The 13,940-nt window shown below is 43.8% G+C and overlaps 1 protein-coding gene across 1 annotated transcript in view; it reads right to left on the minus strand.

Moving 5' to 3' along the window:
- The window catches only part of wdfy3 (WD repeat and FYVE domain containing 3), a 238,341-nt gene that overhangs the window by 160,285 nt on the left and 64,116 nt on the right, over positions 1 to 13,940 (minus strand). The window contains exons 6-13 of the mRNA XM_052479726.1: positions 13,738 to 13,930; positions 13,126 to 13,312; positions 9,889 to 10,055; positions 8,603 to 8,778; positions 8,235 to 8,386; positions 3,037 to 3,194; positions 1,957 to 2,058; positions 142 to 335 (exon numbers count right to left, since the gene is read on the minus strand). Of these exons, the coding sequence (XP_052335686.1) occupies positions 142 to 335; positions 1,957 to 2,058; positions 3,037 to 3,194; positions 8,235 to 8,386; positions 8,603 to 8,778; positions 9,889 to 10,055; positions 13,126 to 13,312; positions 13,738 to 13,930 (1,329 nt within the window). The remainder of the gene's footprint in view (positions 1 to 141; positions 336 to 1,956; positions 2,059 to 3,036; positions 3,195 to 8,234; positions 8,387 to 8,602; positions 8,779 to 9,888; positions 10,056 to 13,125; positions 13,313 to 13,737; positions 13,931 to 13,940) is intronic.

A 13,940-nucleotide genomic window follows, 5' to 3' on the forward strand; every position in this document is an offset into this window, starting at 1 on the left:
GTGTGTGTGTGTAGTGTGTGTGTAGGTGTGAGTGTGTAGGTGTGTGTGTGTAGGTGTGTGTGTGGTGTGTGTGTAGGTGTGTGTGTAGGTGTGTGTGTAGGTGTGTGTGTGTGTGTAGGTGTGTGTGTAGGTGTATCTCACCTGTAGTATGTCTGTTTTGAGCTGTAGCTCGGTGGACGAGGCAGAGTGCATCAGACCCAGTAGTGTGCCCATGTCATCATCTCCACTGGAGGACAGAACCAGCTGCTGAATGATCATCAGAGCGTGTTCCCTGCACTGATCATACTTCACTATGTTGTGGACACAACGCGCCCCTCCAAACTCTCTGAACAGACCTGGAGGAGGAGGGGGGGAGAGGGGAGAGAAGGAGGGATGGGAGAGAGGGATGGGGGAGAGGAGGAGGGATGGGGGAGAGGAGGAGGGATGGGGGAGAGGAGGAGGGATGGGGGAGAGGAGGAGGGATGGGGGAGAGAAGGAGGGATGGGGGAGGGATGGGGGAAGGAGGAGGGATGGGGGAGAGAAGGAGGGAGGGGGAGGGATGGGGAGAGGAGGAGGGATGGGGAGAGGAGGAGGGATGGGGAGAGGAGGAGGGATGGGGAGAGGGATGGGGGAGAGGAGGAGGGGGAGAGGGATGGGGAGAGGAGAAAGGGGAGGGATGGGGAGAGAAGGAGGGATGGGGGAGAGAAGGAGGGATGGGGAGAGGGATGGAGAGAGGAGAAAGGGGAGGGATGGGGGAGAGAGGGAGGGATGGGGGAGAGAAGGAGGGATTGGGTGGAGAAGGAGGGAGGGGGAGAGAAGGAGGGAGGGGTGAGGGGGGAGAGAAGGAGGGATGGGGGAGAAGGAGGGAGGGGGAGAGAAGGAGGGAGGGGGAGGGGGAGAGGGATGGGGGAGAGAGGGAGGGATGGGGGAGAGAAGGAGGGAGGGGAGAGAAGGAGGGAGGGGAGAGGGGGAGAGGAGAAAGGGACATTGGAAGAGACACAATAAGAGATGATACTAATAATAACCTTTATTCACCCATCACACTCATTTATCATACACATCTCTGAGTCTCCATCTCTGCTCGAGAACACTGACTCATCATATTAGTCTGCCCTCCACTACCGTTCCTTACTCAACACCAGGATAGTGGGAGAGAGAGAGACAGAGACAGAAGAGAGAGAGATACAGAGAGAGAGAGAGAGAGAAAGAGAGAAAGAGAGAGAGAGAGAGAGAGAGAGAGAGAGAGAGAGAGAGAGAGAGAGAGAGAGAGAGAGAAAGAGAGAGAGAGAGAGAGAGAGAGAGAGAGAGAGAGAGAGAGAGAAAGAGAGAGAGAGATACGGAAGAAGAGATTGAGACAGAAGAAAGAGAGAGAGATACAGAGAGAGAGAGAGAGAAAGCGAGAGAGAGAGAAAGAGAGAGAGACAGAAGGAGAGATTGAGACAGAAGGAGAGATTGAGACAGAGAAGAAAGAGAGAGATAGAAAGAGAGAGCGAGCGAGCACAAATAGATGATGTTGGTGATCTCTGAGATGAAGAATCCATACAGCCAGCCAGCCAATCGACATATAGAAGGAGGAAGTGTATATCTTCCTGTCCAGTGTCACATGATCATGAATGACAGAAGTGAAACCATTGAGCTCTGCCCAGCGTCAAGGCTTGTTCAAATAGAAATCATTTGAGTCATTCGTCATCCGGCGTGTGTATGTATGTGTGTGTGTCAGTTTGGGGCAGGCAGGCAGACAGAGACCCAGAGAAACCCAGAGAAACCCAGGGTTGGGGCTGTGTGACATCACTACTAGCATGGGATTATGTTCTGAAGGGGATGTGGGTATTGGGAGGATTCTGTCTGGATTCGCCTGGCTTTAATAAAGGGGAATCATACGAGTTGAGCACACAAAAGAGTTTAAATACTGGAGGTTTCTGTGTAATTTCACGGCCTTGTTAGCCATAATGTTTGCGTGTGGGTGTGTGTGTGTACCTGCGTTAGTGTTGGAGCCTTGCAGCAGGACAGTCAGCGTCTCCATGACCAGCCAAGCTAACTGTTTCTGCTCCTCCGCTACACTGCTGTTCTTACAGTCACCTAGAGACAGAGAGAGAGAGATGGAAATAGAGGGGGTGGGTGGGAAGAGAGGGAGATAGAGAGAACGAGAGAGAACGAGAGAGAAGGAGGAAGAGGGAAAGAGAGGGAGGAAGGGAGGGAGAGAGGGAGGAAGAGAGAAAGAGGGAGGAAGAGAGGGAGAGAGGGAGGAAGAGAGGGAGAGAGGGAGGAAGAGAGGGAGAGAGGGAGGAAGAGAGGGAGAGAGGGAGGAAGAGAGGGAGAGAGAGAGGAGAGAGAGAGAGAGAGAGAGAGAGAGAGAGAGAGGAAGAGAGAGAGGAAGAGAGTTAGAGAGGGAGGAAGAGAGGGAGAGAGGGAAGAAGAGAGGGAGGAAGAGAGGGAGAAAGGGAGGAAGAGAGAAAGAGGGAGGAAGAGAGTTAGAGAGGGAGGAAGAGAGGGAAGAAGAGAGCGAGAGAGAGGGAGGAAGAGAGAAAGAGAGGGAGGAAGAGAGTTAGAGGGAGGAAGAGAGGGAAGAAGAGAGGGAGAGAGGGAGAGAGGGAGAGAGAGAGGGAGAGGGAGAGAGAGAAAGAGAGGGAGGAAGAGAGGGAGGAAGAGAGTTAGAGAGGGAGGAAGAGAGGGAAGAAGAGAGGGAGAGGGGGAGGAAGAGGGAGAGAGAGAGAGAACGCAGCAGATTGTTATTCTATTTAGAATTCTCTGTTCCATCTCCCAGTCTATGATGAACATGTGTGTATTATATCAGGATGATTGGATTGGATGATTTGACTGCTTGTTTGAGGAACTATTAGCAACCAGATGACGAATCACAAATCATTCACTTCAGTCGGCAAGGCTTTCTCACGACGGGGTTAGTGAGGGTCATATTCACTGGGCATGAACAGGGAAGAAACGGACGGAAACGGAATCAATCTGGACTTGTTGGCGCAACGGAAAATGTGTGTTTCTGATTGGACGTTTTGATTTTTGATTTTTGCAACGAACGGTGTGATCTAGGAGACTCCTCACCTTGTTCGTTGTTCTGTGACTGAGTCTGTTGTTGCGTTGCGGGGTCTTTGAGCAGGGCAGCGTATTTATGCAGGAGGTTAACCAGCACCTCCAGCAGCCCCACCTCTCTCAACACATCACTGAACACCGCGTCGTGACGACTCAACTTCAACAGAGTCCTGAGGGAGGAGTTAAGATTCATTGAATATTGAAAGAGTCGATTTACATTTATTAAGGCGTCCATATCGATTTTAAAATTAGGAAATCAAACATGTTATTCTATATATTTTGCTGGACAGAAATACGAGATCTGATCCCAAATATATGTGGCTTTCCAGCCCCAATAGATAAGATACTAGATACGACACCAGATACTAGATACCAGATACAATACTAGATACTAGATAAGATACTAGATACGACACCAGATACTAGATACCAGATACAATACTAGATACTAGATAAAATACTAGATACGACACCAGAAACGATACCAGATAAGATGCTGGGTATGATACCAGACACGACACCAGATATGATACCAGATACTAGATACCAGATAAGATGCTAGATAAGACGATAGATAAGATACCAGACAATATACAAGATACAATACCAGATACCATACCAGATACTACTACATCAGATACGACATCTGATACCAGATACAATACCAGATACGATACCAGATACAATACTAGATACTAGATACTATACCAGACTCTAGATACGACATCAGATACCAGATACTATACCAGATACGATACCAGATACCATACCAGATACTACTACATCAGATACGACATCTGATACCAGATACAATACCAGATACGATACCAGATACAATACTAGATACTAGATACTATACCAGACTCTAGATACGACATCAGATACCAGATACGATACCAGATACTATACCAGATACCAGATACGATACCAGATACGATACCAGATACTATACCAGATACTAGATACCAGATACGATACCAGATACGATACCAGATACTATACCAGATACTAGATACCAGATACAATACCAGATACTAGATACCAGATACAATACCAGATACTATACCAGATACAATACTAGATACTAGATACTATACCAGACTCTAGATACGACATCAGATACCAGATACGATACCAGATACGACACCAGATACTAGATACCAGATACTAGATACCAGATACTAGATACCAGATACCAGATACTAGATACCAGATACTAGATACCAGATACTAGATACCAGATACTAGATACCAGATACCAGATACTATACCAGATACGACATCAGATACGACACCAGATACTAGATACCAGATACTAGATACCAGATACTAGATACCAGATACTAGATACCAGATACTAGATACCAGATACTATACCAGATACCAGATACTATACCAGATACCAGATACTAGATACCATATACCAGATACGATACCAGATACCAGATACTAGATACCATATACCAGATACGATACCAGATACGAGATACCAGATACGACATCAGATACGATACCAGATACCAGATACGATACCAGATACGACATCAGATACGAGATACCAGATACGACATCAGATACCAGATACCAGATACTAGATACCAGATACGACATCAGATACGAGATACCAGATACGACATCAGATACCATATACCAGATACGATACCAGATACCAGATACTAGATACCATATACCAGATACGATACCAGATACCAGATACGACATCAGATACGATACCATATACCAGATACGATACCAGATACCAGATACTAGATACCATATACCAGATACGATACCAGATACCAGATACGACATCAGATACGATACCAGATACGACATCAGATACCAGATACCAGATACGACATCAGATACGATACCAGATACCAGATACCAGATACCAGATACGACATCAGATACGATACCAGATACCAGATACGATACCAGATACCAGATACGACATCAGATACGAGATACCAGATACGACATCAGATACCATATACCAGATACGATACCAGATACCAGATACGACATCAGATACGATACCATATACCAGATACCAGATACCAGATACCAGATACGACATCAGATACGATACCATATACCAGATACGATACCAGATACCAGATACTAGATACCATATACCAGATACGATACCAGATACCAGATACCAGATACGACATCAGATACGATACCAGATACGACATCAGATACCATATACCAGATACGATACCAGATACCAGATACTAGATACCATATACGATACCAGATACCAGATACCAGATACGACATCAGATACGATACCAGATACGACATCAGATACCAGATACCAGATACGACATCAGATACGATACCAGATACCAGATACGACATCAGATACGATACCAGATACGACATCAGATACGATACCAGATACGACATCAGATACGATACCAGATACCAGATACGACATCAGATACCAGATACGATACCAGATACTATACCAGATACTAGATACCAGATACTATACCAGATACTATACCAGATACTATACCAGATACCAGATACGACACCAGATACCAGATACTATACCAGATACCAGATACGACACCAGATACTATACCAGATACTATACCAGATACTATACCAGATACTATACCAGATACCAGATACGACACCAGATACCAGATACTATACCAGATACCAGATACGACATCAGATACCAGATACTATACCAGATACTATACCAGATACTATACCAGATACCAGATACTATACCAGATACCAGATACTATACCAGATACTATACCAGATACTATACCAGATACTAGATACCAGATACGACATCAGATACCAGATACTATACCAGATACCAGATACTATACCAGATACCAGATACGATACCAGATACTATACCAGATACGATACCAGATACTATACCAGATACCAGATACGATACCAGATACTAAATATGACACCAGATACTAGATACCAGATACGACATCAGATACTAGATACCAGATACCAGATACTAAATATGACACCAGATACTAGATACCAGATACCAGATACGACACCAGATACGATACCAGATACTAGATACCAGATACCAGATACTCGATACCATATATGACATCAGATACTAGATACTATACCAGATACTAGATACGATACCAGATACTAGATACCAGATACGATACCAGATACTAGATACTAGATACCAGATACGACACCAGATACTAGATACCAGATACCAGATACGATACCAGATCAGATACCAGATACTAGATACCAGATAAGTAGGCATCTACTCTTAGATGTATTACTTTGATTAAACAATTAAATCAGCCCTAGCAACCATCAATTAAATCATACCTAGCAAACATCAATTAAATCAGCCCTAGCAACCATCAATTAAATCAGCCCTAGCAAACATAAATTAAATCAGCCCTAGCAACCATCAATTAAATCATACCTAGCAACCATTAAATCAGCCCTAGCAACCATCAATTAAATCAGCCCTAGCAACCATCAATTAAATCAGCCCTAGCAAACATCAATTAAATCAGCCCTAGCAAACATCAATTAAATCAGCCCTAGCAACCATCAATTAAATCATACCTAGCAACCATCAATTAAATCAGCCCTAGCAACCATCAATTAAATCAGCCCTAGCAACCATCAATTAAATCAGCCCTAGCAACCATCAATTAAATCAGCCCTAGCAACCATCAATTAAATCAGCCCTAGCAACCATCAATTAAATCAGCCCTAGCAACCATCAATTAAATCAGCCCTAGCAACCATCAATTAAATCAGCCCTAGCAACCATCAATTAAATCAGCCCGAGCAACCATCAATTAAATCATACCTAGCAACCATTAAATCAGCCCTAGCAAACATCAATTAAATCAGCCCTAGCAAACATCAATTAAATCAGCCCTAGCAAACATCAATTAAATCAGCCCTAGCAAACATCAATTAAATCAGCCCTAGCAACCATCAATTAAATCAGCCCTAGCAACCATCAATTAAATCAGCCCTAGCAACCATCAATTAAATCAGCCCTAGCAAACATCAATTAAATCAGCCCTAGCAAACATCAATTAAATCAGCCCTAGCAAACATCAATTAAATCATACCTAGCAACCATCAATTAAATCAGCCCTAGCAACCATCAATTAAAGCCTCCCAAGCAACCATCAATTAAATCATACCTAGCAACCATCAATTAAATCATACCTAGCAACCATCAATTAAATCAGCCCTAGCAACCATCAATTAAATCAGCCCTAGCAAACATCAATTAAATCAGCCCTAGCAAACATCAATTAAATCAGCCCTAGCAAACATCAATTAAATCAGCCCTAGCAAACATCAATTAAATCAGCCCTAGCAAACATCAATTAAATCAGCCCTAGCAAACATCAATTAAATCAGCCCTAGCAAACATCAATTAAATCAGCCCTAGCAAACATAAATTAAATCAGCCCTAGCAACCATCAATTAAATCAGCCCTAGCAACCATCAATTAAATCAGCCCTAGCAAACATCAATTAAATCAGCCCTAGCAACCATCAATTAAATCAGCCCTAGCAAACATCAATTAAATCAGCCCTAGCAAACATCAATTAAATCAGCCCTAGCAACCATCAATTAAATCAGCCCTAGCAAACATCAATTAAATCAGCCCTAGCAAACATCAATTAAATCAGCAATAGCAACCATCAATTAAATCAGCCCTAGCAAACATCAATTAAATCAGCCCTAGCAACCATCAATTAAATCATCCCTAGCAACCATCAATTAAATCAGCCCTAGCAACCATCAATTAAATCAGCCCTAGCAACCATCAATTAAATCAGCCCTAGCAACCATCAATTAAATCAGCCCTAGCAACCATCAATTAAATCAGCCCTAGCAAACATCAATTAAATCAGCCCTAGCAAACATCAATTAAATCAGCCCTAGCAACCATCAATTAAATCAGCCCTAGCAAACATCAATTAAATCAGCCCTAGCAAACATCAATTAAATCAGCAATAGCAACCATCAATTAAATCAGCCCTAGCAAACATCAATTAAATCAGCCCTAGCAACCATCAATTAAATCAGCCCTAGCAACCATCAATTAAATCAGCCCTAGCAACCATCAATTAAATCAGCCCTAGCAAACATCAATTAAATCAGCCCTAGGTGATTGTGAAGAACACTCACACACACACACTCTTCCCTACCTGGTGGCTGTGATACTGCAGGTGTATGACGTAGAGCCCTTCAGCAGGACGCTGACACTGAACAGCTCCTTACAGGGAACATAGTTCAGACTGAACACTACAAACTCCAACAGGTCAAAGTACTTTGTCTGGGCATCTGGCAGCTTGGCCACCTGGAAAGAGATGGGGTTTTATTTAGAATAACATATAGCTGCATAACATATAACACAAACACAAACACACAGACACACAGACACACAGAGACACAGACACACAGAGACACAGAGACACAGAGACACACAGACACACAGACACACAGACACACAGACACACAGACACACAGACACAGAGACACAGACACACATACACACACACACACACACACACACCTTGTCAGCGAACTGTGAGAGTGTGTGTTGTGCCTCCAGGATGAAGTAGTTGGCGTGGTCGGCGGCGTAGATGTTGCCGATGGCGTTCAGCAGCGTGCCGGTCAGCCGTGACGTCTTAGCCCGCAGGAAGGCATTCTGTAGGACGGAGAACGACTGGAGGTTCCTCACCGTGTGGCCTGGACGAGACACAGACCAACAATCAAATGTTTTCAGCAGGAGTGCTCTTACAGGGTCAGTCATAGTAGTGTGATAGGTGTTGTTTTACAGGGTCAGTCATAGTAGTGTGATAGGTGTTGTTTTACAGGGTCAGTCATAGTAGTATGATAGGTGTTGTTTTACAAGGTCAGTCATAGTAGTGTGATAGGTGTTGTTTTACAGGGTCAGTCATAGTAGTGTGATAGGTGTTGTTTTACAGGGTCAGTCATAGTAGTATGATAGGTGTTGTTTTACAGGGTCAGTCATAGTAGTATGATAGGTGTTGTTTTACAAGGTCAGTCATAGTAGTGTGATAGGTGTTGTTTTACAGGGTCAGTCATAGTAGTATGATAGGTGTTGTTTTACAGGGTCAGACATAGTAGTGTGATAGGTGTTGTTTTACAGGGTCAGTCATAGTAGTATGATAGGTGTTGTTTTACAGGGTCAGTCATAGTAGTATGATAGGTCCCTGGAGCAAATGATGGGTGACCTTCTCAAGGGCACATCGGCAAATTCTTCACCTTGTCGGCCGGATATTCAAACCAGCGATCTTTCAGTTACTGGCCCAACACGCTAACCGCTAACCTCAAGGCTACCTGCCAACCTGCTAAACTGTGTACGTGACCAATAAAGTTAGATTTGATTTCCATTTAAACTGCAGGCTGAGTCAGAGGACAGGTCAGTGCTTCACCCAGACAACCGGACTTCCCTGTTGATCACAATGTGTCACTTCCCTGTTGAGGCGCACAGCTCCACCCACTCCTATGACACTAACACATTCTGGACAGTTCTGGTTCACACACACACACACACACACACACACACACACACACACACACACACACACACACACACACACACACACACACACACACACACACACACACACACACACTCATAAAAATAGAATTTGTTGAACGGCATGTTATCCATACCATGGCAATCTGGCTGCAACCATTAAGGAATTGTTGACTAAAATGGAGAAACCAGTTCTACCGACTCTATTTCTATGCTTAAGACGTTAACTAGGAAGGTGTGGCAGTGGGCCGAGTAAAACACTGGAGCCGTGATGACGCTCGGGTCGACTGTACCTTTCCCAGAAGGCTGTGGGAGTACGAAGCCGGGCAGGAGGAAAGGGGCTCCAGTGGTGAGACCGGCTGGTTTGAGATCCGTCACGCCATAGGTGGTCAGAAGCGTCACTAGGTTGACCAGATCCTTCAGAGCATCACTGCTGTCCTCCTCTTTGGCCTGCTCCAATCTGTGGGGGGGGTACATTTAATATAGTGAAACAAGTAACACACAATATGTTGTGGAGGAAGAGGAAGGGGTTAATACCATAACACACTATGTTGAAGAGGGAAGAGGAAGGGGTTAATACCATAACACACTATGTTGAAGAGGAAGGGGTTAATACCATAACACACTATGTTGAAGAGGAAGAGGAAGGGGTTAATACCATAACACACTATGTTGAAGAGGAAGAGGAAGGGGTGAATACCATAACACACTATGTTGAAGAGGAAGAGGAAGGGGTTAATACCATAACACACTATGTTGAAGAGGAAGAGGAAGGGGTTAATACCATAACACGCTATGTTGAAGAGGAAGAGGAAGGGGTTAATACCATAACACACTATGTTGAAGAGGAAGAGGAAGGGGTTAATACCATAACACACTATGTTGTAGAGGAAGAGGAAGAGGAAGGGGTTAATACCATAACACACTATGTTGTAGAGGAAGAGGAAGGGGTTAATACCATAACACACTATGTTGTAGAGGAAGAGGAAGAGGAAGGGGTTAATACCATAACACACTATGTTGAAGAGGAAGAGGAAGGGGTTAATACCATAACACACTATGTTGAAGAGGAAGAGGAAGGGGTTAATACCATAACACACTATGTTGAAGAGGAAGAGGAAGGGGTTAATACCATAACACACTATGTTGAAGAGGAAGAGGAAGGGGTTAATACCATAACACACTATGTTGAAGAGGAAGAGGAAGGGGTTAATACCATAACACACTATGTTGTAGAGGAAGAGGAAGGGGTTAATACCATAACACACTATATTGAAGAGGAAGGGGTTAATACCATAACACACTATGTTGTAGAGGAAGAGGAAGAGGAAGAGGAAGGGGTTAATACCATAACACACTATATTGAAGAGGAAGAGGAAGGGGTTAATACCATAACACACTATGTTGTAGAGGAAGAGGAAGAGGAAGGGGTTAATACCATAACACACTATGTTGTAGAGGAAGAGGAAGAGGAAGGGGTTAATACCATAACACACTATGTTGAAGAGGAAGAAGAAGAGGAAGGGGTTAATACCATAACACACTATGTTGTAGAGGAAGAGGAAGGGGTTAATACCATAACACACTATGTTGTAGAGGAAGAGGAAGGGGTTAATACCATAACACACTATGTTGTAGAGGAAGAGGAAGGGGTTAATACCATAACACACTATGTTGAAGAGGAAGAGGAAGGGGTTGATACCATAACACACTATGTTGAAGAGGAAGAGGAAGGGGTTGATACCATAACACACTATGTTGAAGAGGAAGAGGAAGGGGTTGATACCATAACACACTATGTTGAAGAGGAAGAGGAAGGGGTTGATACCATAACACACTATGTTGTAGAGGAAGAGGAAGGGGTTGATACCATAACACACTATGTTGTAGAGGAAGAGGAAGGGGTTAATACCATAACACACTATGTTGTAGAGGAAGAGGAAGGGGTTAATACCATAACACACTATGTTGTAGAGGAAGAGGAAGGGGTTAATACCATAACACACTATGTTGAAGAGGAAGAGGAAGGGGTTGATACCATAACACACTATGTTGAAGAGGAAGAAGAAGTGGAGGGGGTTAATACCATAACACACTATGTTGAAGAGGAAGAGGAAGAGGAAGGGGTTAATACCATAACACACTATGTTGTAGAGGAAGAGGAAGAGGAAGGGGTTAATACCATAACACACTATGTTGAAGAGGAAGAGGAAGGGGTTAATACCATAACACACTATGTTGTAGAGGAAGAGGAAGGGGTTAATACCATAACACACTATGTTGTAGAGGAAGAGGAAGGGGTTAATACCATAACACACTATGTTGAAGAGGAAGAGGAAGGGGTTGATACCATAACACACTATGTTGAAGAGGAAGAAGAAGAGGGGTTAATACCATAACACACTATGTTGAAGAGGAAGAGGAAGAGGAAGGGGTTAATACCATAACACACTATGTTGAAGAGGAAGAGGAAGGGGTTGATACCATAACACACTATGTTGTAGAGGAAGAGGAAGGGGTTGATACCATAACACACTATGTTGAAGAGGAAGAGGAAGGGGTTGATACCATAACACACTATGTTGAAGAGGAAGAGGAAGGGGTTGATACCATAACACACTATGTTGAAGAGGAAGAGGAAGGGGTTGATACCATAACACACTATGTTGAAGAGGAAGAGGAAGGGGTTGATACCATAACACACTATGTTGTAGAGGAAGAGGAAGGGGTTAATACCATAACACACTATGTTGAAGAGGAAGAGGTTAATACCATAACACACTATGTTGAAGAGGAAGGGGTTAATACCATAACACACTATGTTGAAGAGGAAGAGGAAGGGGTTAATACCATAACACAATATGTTGAAGAGGTAGAGGAAGAGGAAGAGGAAGGGGTTAATACCATAACACACTATGTTGAAGAGGAAGAGGAAGGGGTTAATACCATAACACACTATGTTGTAGAGGAAGAGGAAGAGGAAAATACCATAACACACTATGTTGAAGAGGAAGAGGAAGGGGAAGGGGTTAATACCATAACACACTATGTTGAAGAGGAAGAGGAAGAGGAAGGGGTTAATACCATAACACACTATGTTGAAGAGGAAGAGGAAGGGGTTAATACCATAACACACTATGTTGAAGAGGAAGAGGAAGGGGTTAATACCATAACACACTATGTTGAAGAGGAAGAGGAAGAGGAAGGGGTTAATACCATAACACACTATGTTGTAGAGGAAGAGGAAGGGGTTGATACCATAACACACTATGTTGTAGAGGAAGAGGAAGGGGTTAATACCATAACACACTATGTTGAAGAGGAAGAGGAAGAGGAAGGGGTTAATACCATAACACACTATGTTGTAGAGGAAGAGGAAGGGGTTAATACCATAACACACTATGTTGTAGAGGAAGAGGAAGGGGTTAATACCATAACACACTATGTTGTAGAGGAAAATATCAGAACACTGTTCAGAACATCTCTACACTACTGGGAGGGACACACACACACCTCTAATATGAGCCTACCTGAGCATGAGGTCGCAGAGGAACGTGTATCCCTGACACATCCTGAAGTCGTCCAGCAGGGTCTGGGAGACGTCGCTGGAGTCCTTCAGGAAGCAGGACAGACCGGCAAACATCTCTACGATCTCCAGGGGTGAGAGGTCATCTGACTGCTGCATGTTCTGTATACATGTGGCCAGGCACTCTTTCTCTAAGGGAGGGAGGGATGGAGGGACCGAGGGAGGGAGGTTAATATGGCAGCAGCCTCACACACACACACACACACACACACACACACACACACACACACACACACACACACACACACACACACACACACACACACACACACACACACACACACACACACCATCCATCCATCCATCCATCCATCCATTCATCTGCATGTTCTCGGTACACAGACACCAACCATTTAGGGTTGTAAGAATTCAGAAAACGTTCCCAAAAATGCACAGGTTTTCCAGAATTCCCGTTTGGAGGCTTGACAAATTTAAGAGGGAATAAAATTGGAATTTATTTTAAAATGACAAGTGGAAATCCTCTCAACAAGATTTCTGGAAATGATGGGAATGTTTTCTGAATGTTTTCACCACAACCAACCCCAAACCCTCTCACCGTGGATATACTTGATGACGTTGACGCTGAGTCCGTGTCGTGAGATGGTGGTGAGGACCTGGCCGGCGCTCTTCCTCCAGGGCAGGTTGTGGGGGGGGCACCAGGACGTGATGGCAGAGAAGAGTAGCTGGAGATCGTCTTTCTGGGCCAGTTCCTCCGCCGGAGAGACAAAGCTACACAGCTTCACCAGGATCTAATAACAA

This window comes from Oncorhynchus keta, chromosome 25 (assembly GCF_023373465.1).
Source record: "Oncorhynchus keta strain PuntledgeMale-10-30-2019 chromosome 25, Oket_V2, whole genome shotgun sequence".
Classification (NCBI taxonomy): Eukaryota; Metazoa; Chordata; class Actinopteri; order Salmoniformes; family Salmonidae; genus Oncorhynchus; species Oncorhynchus keta.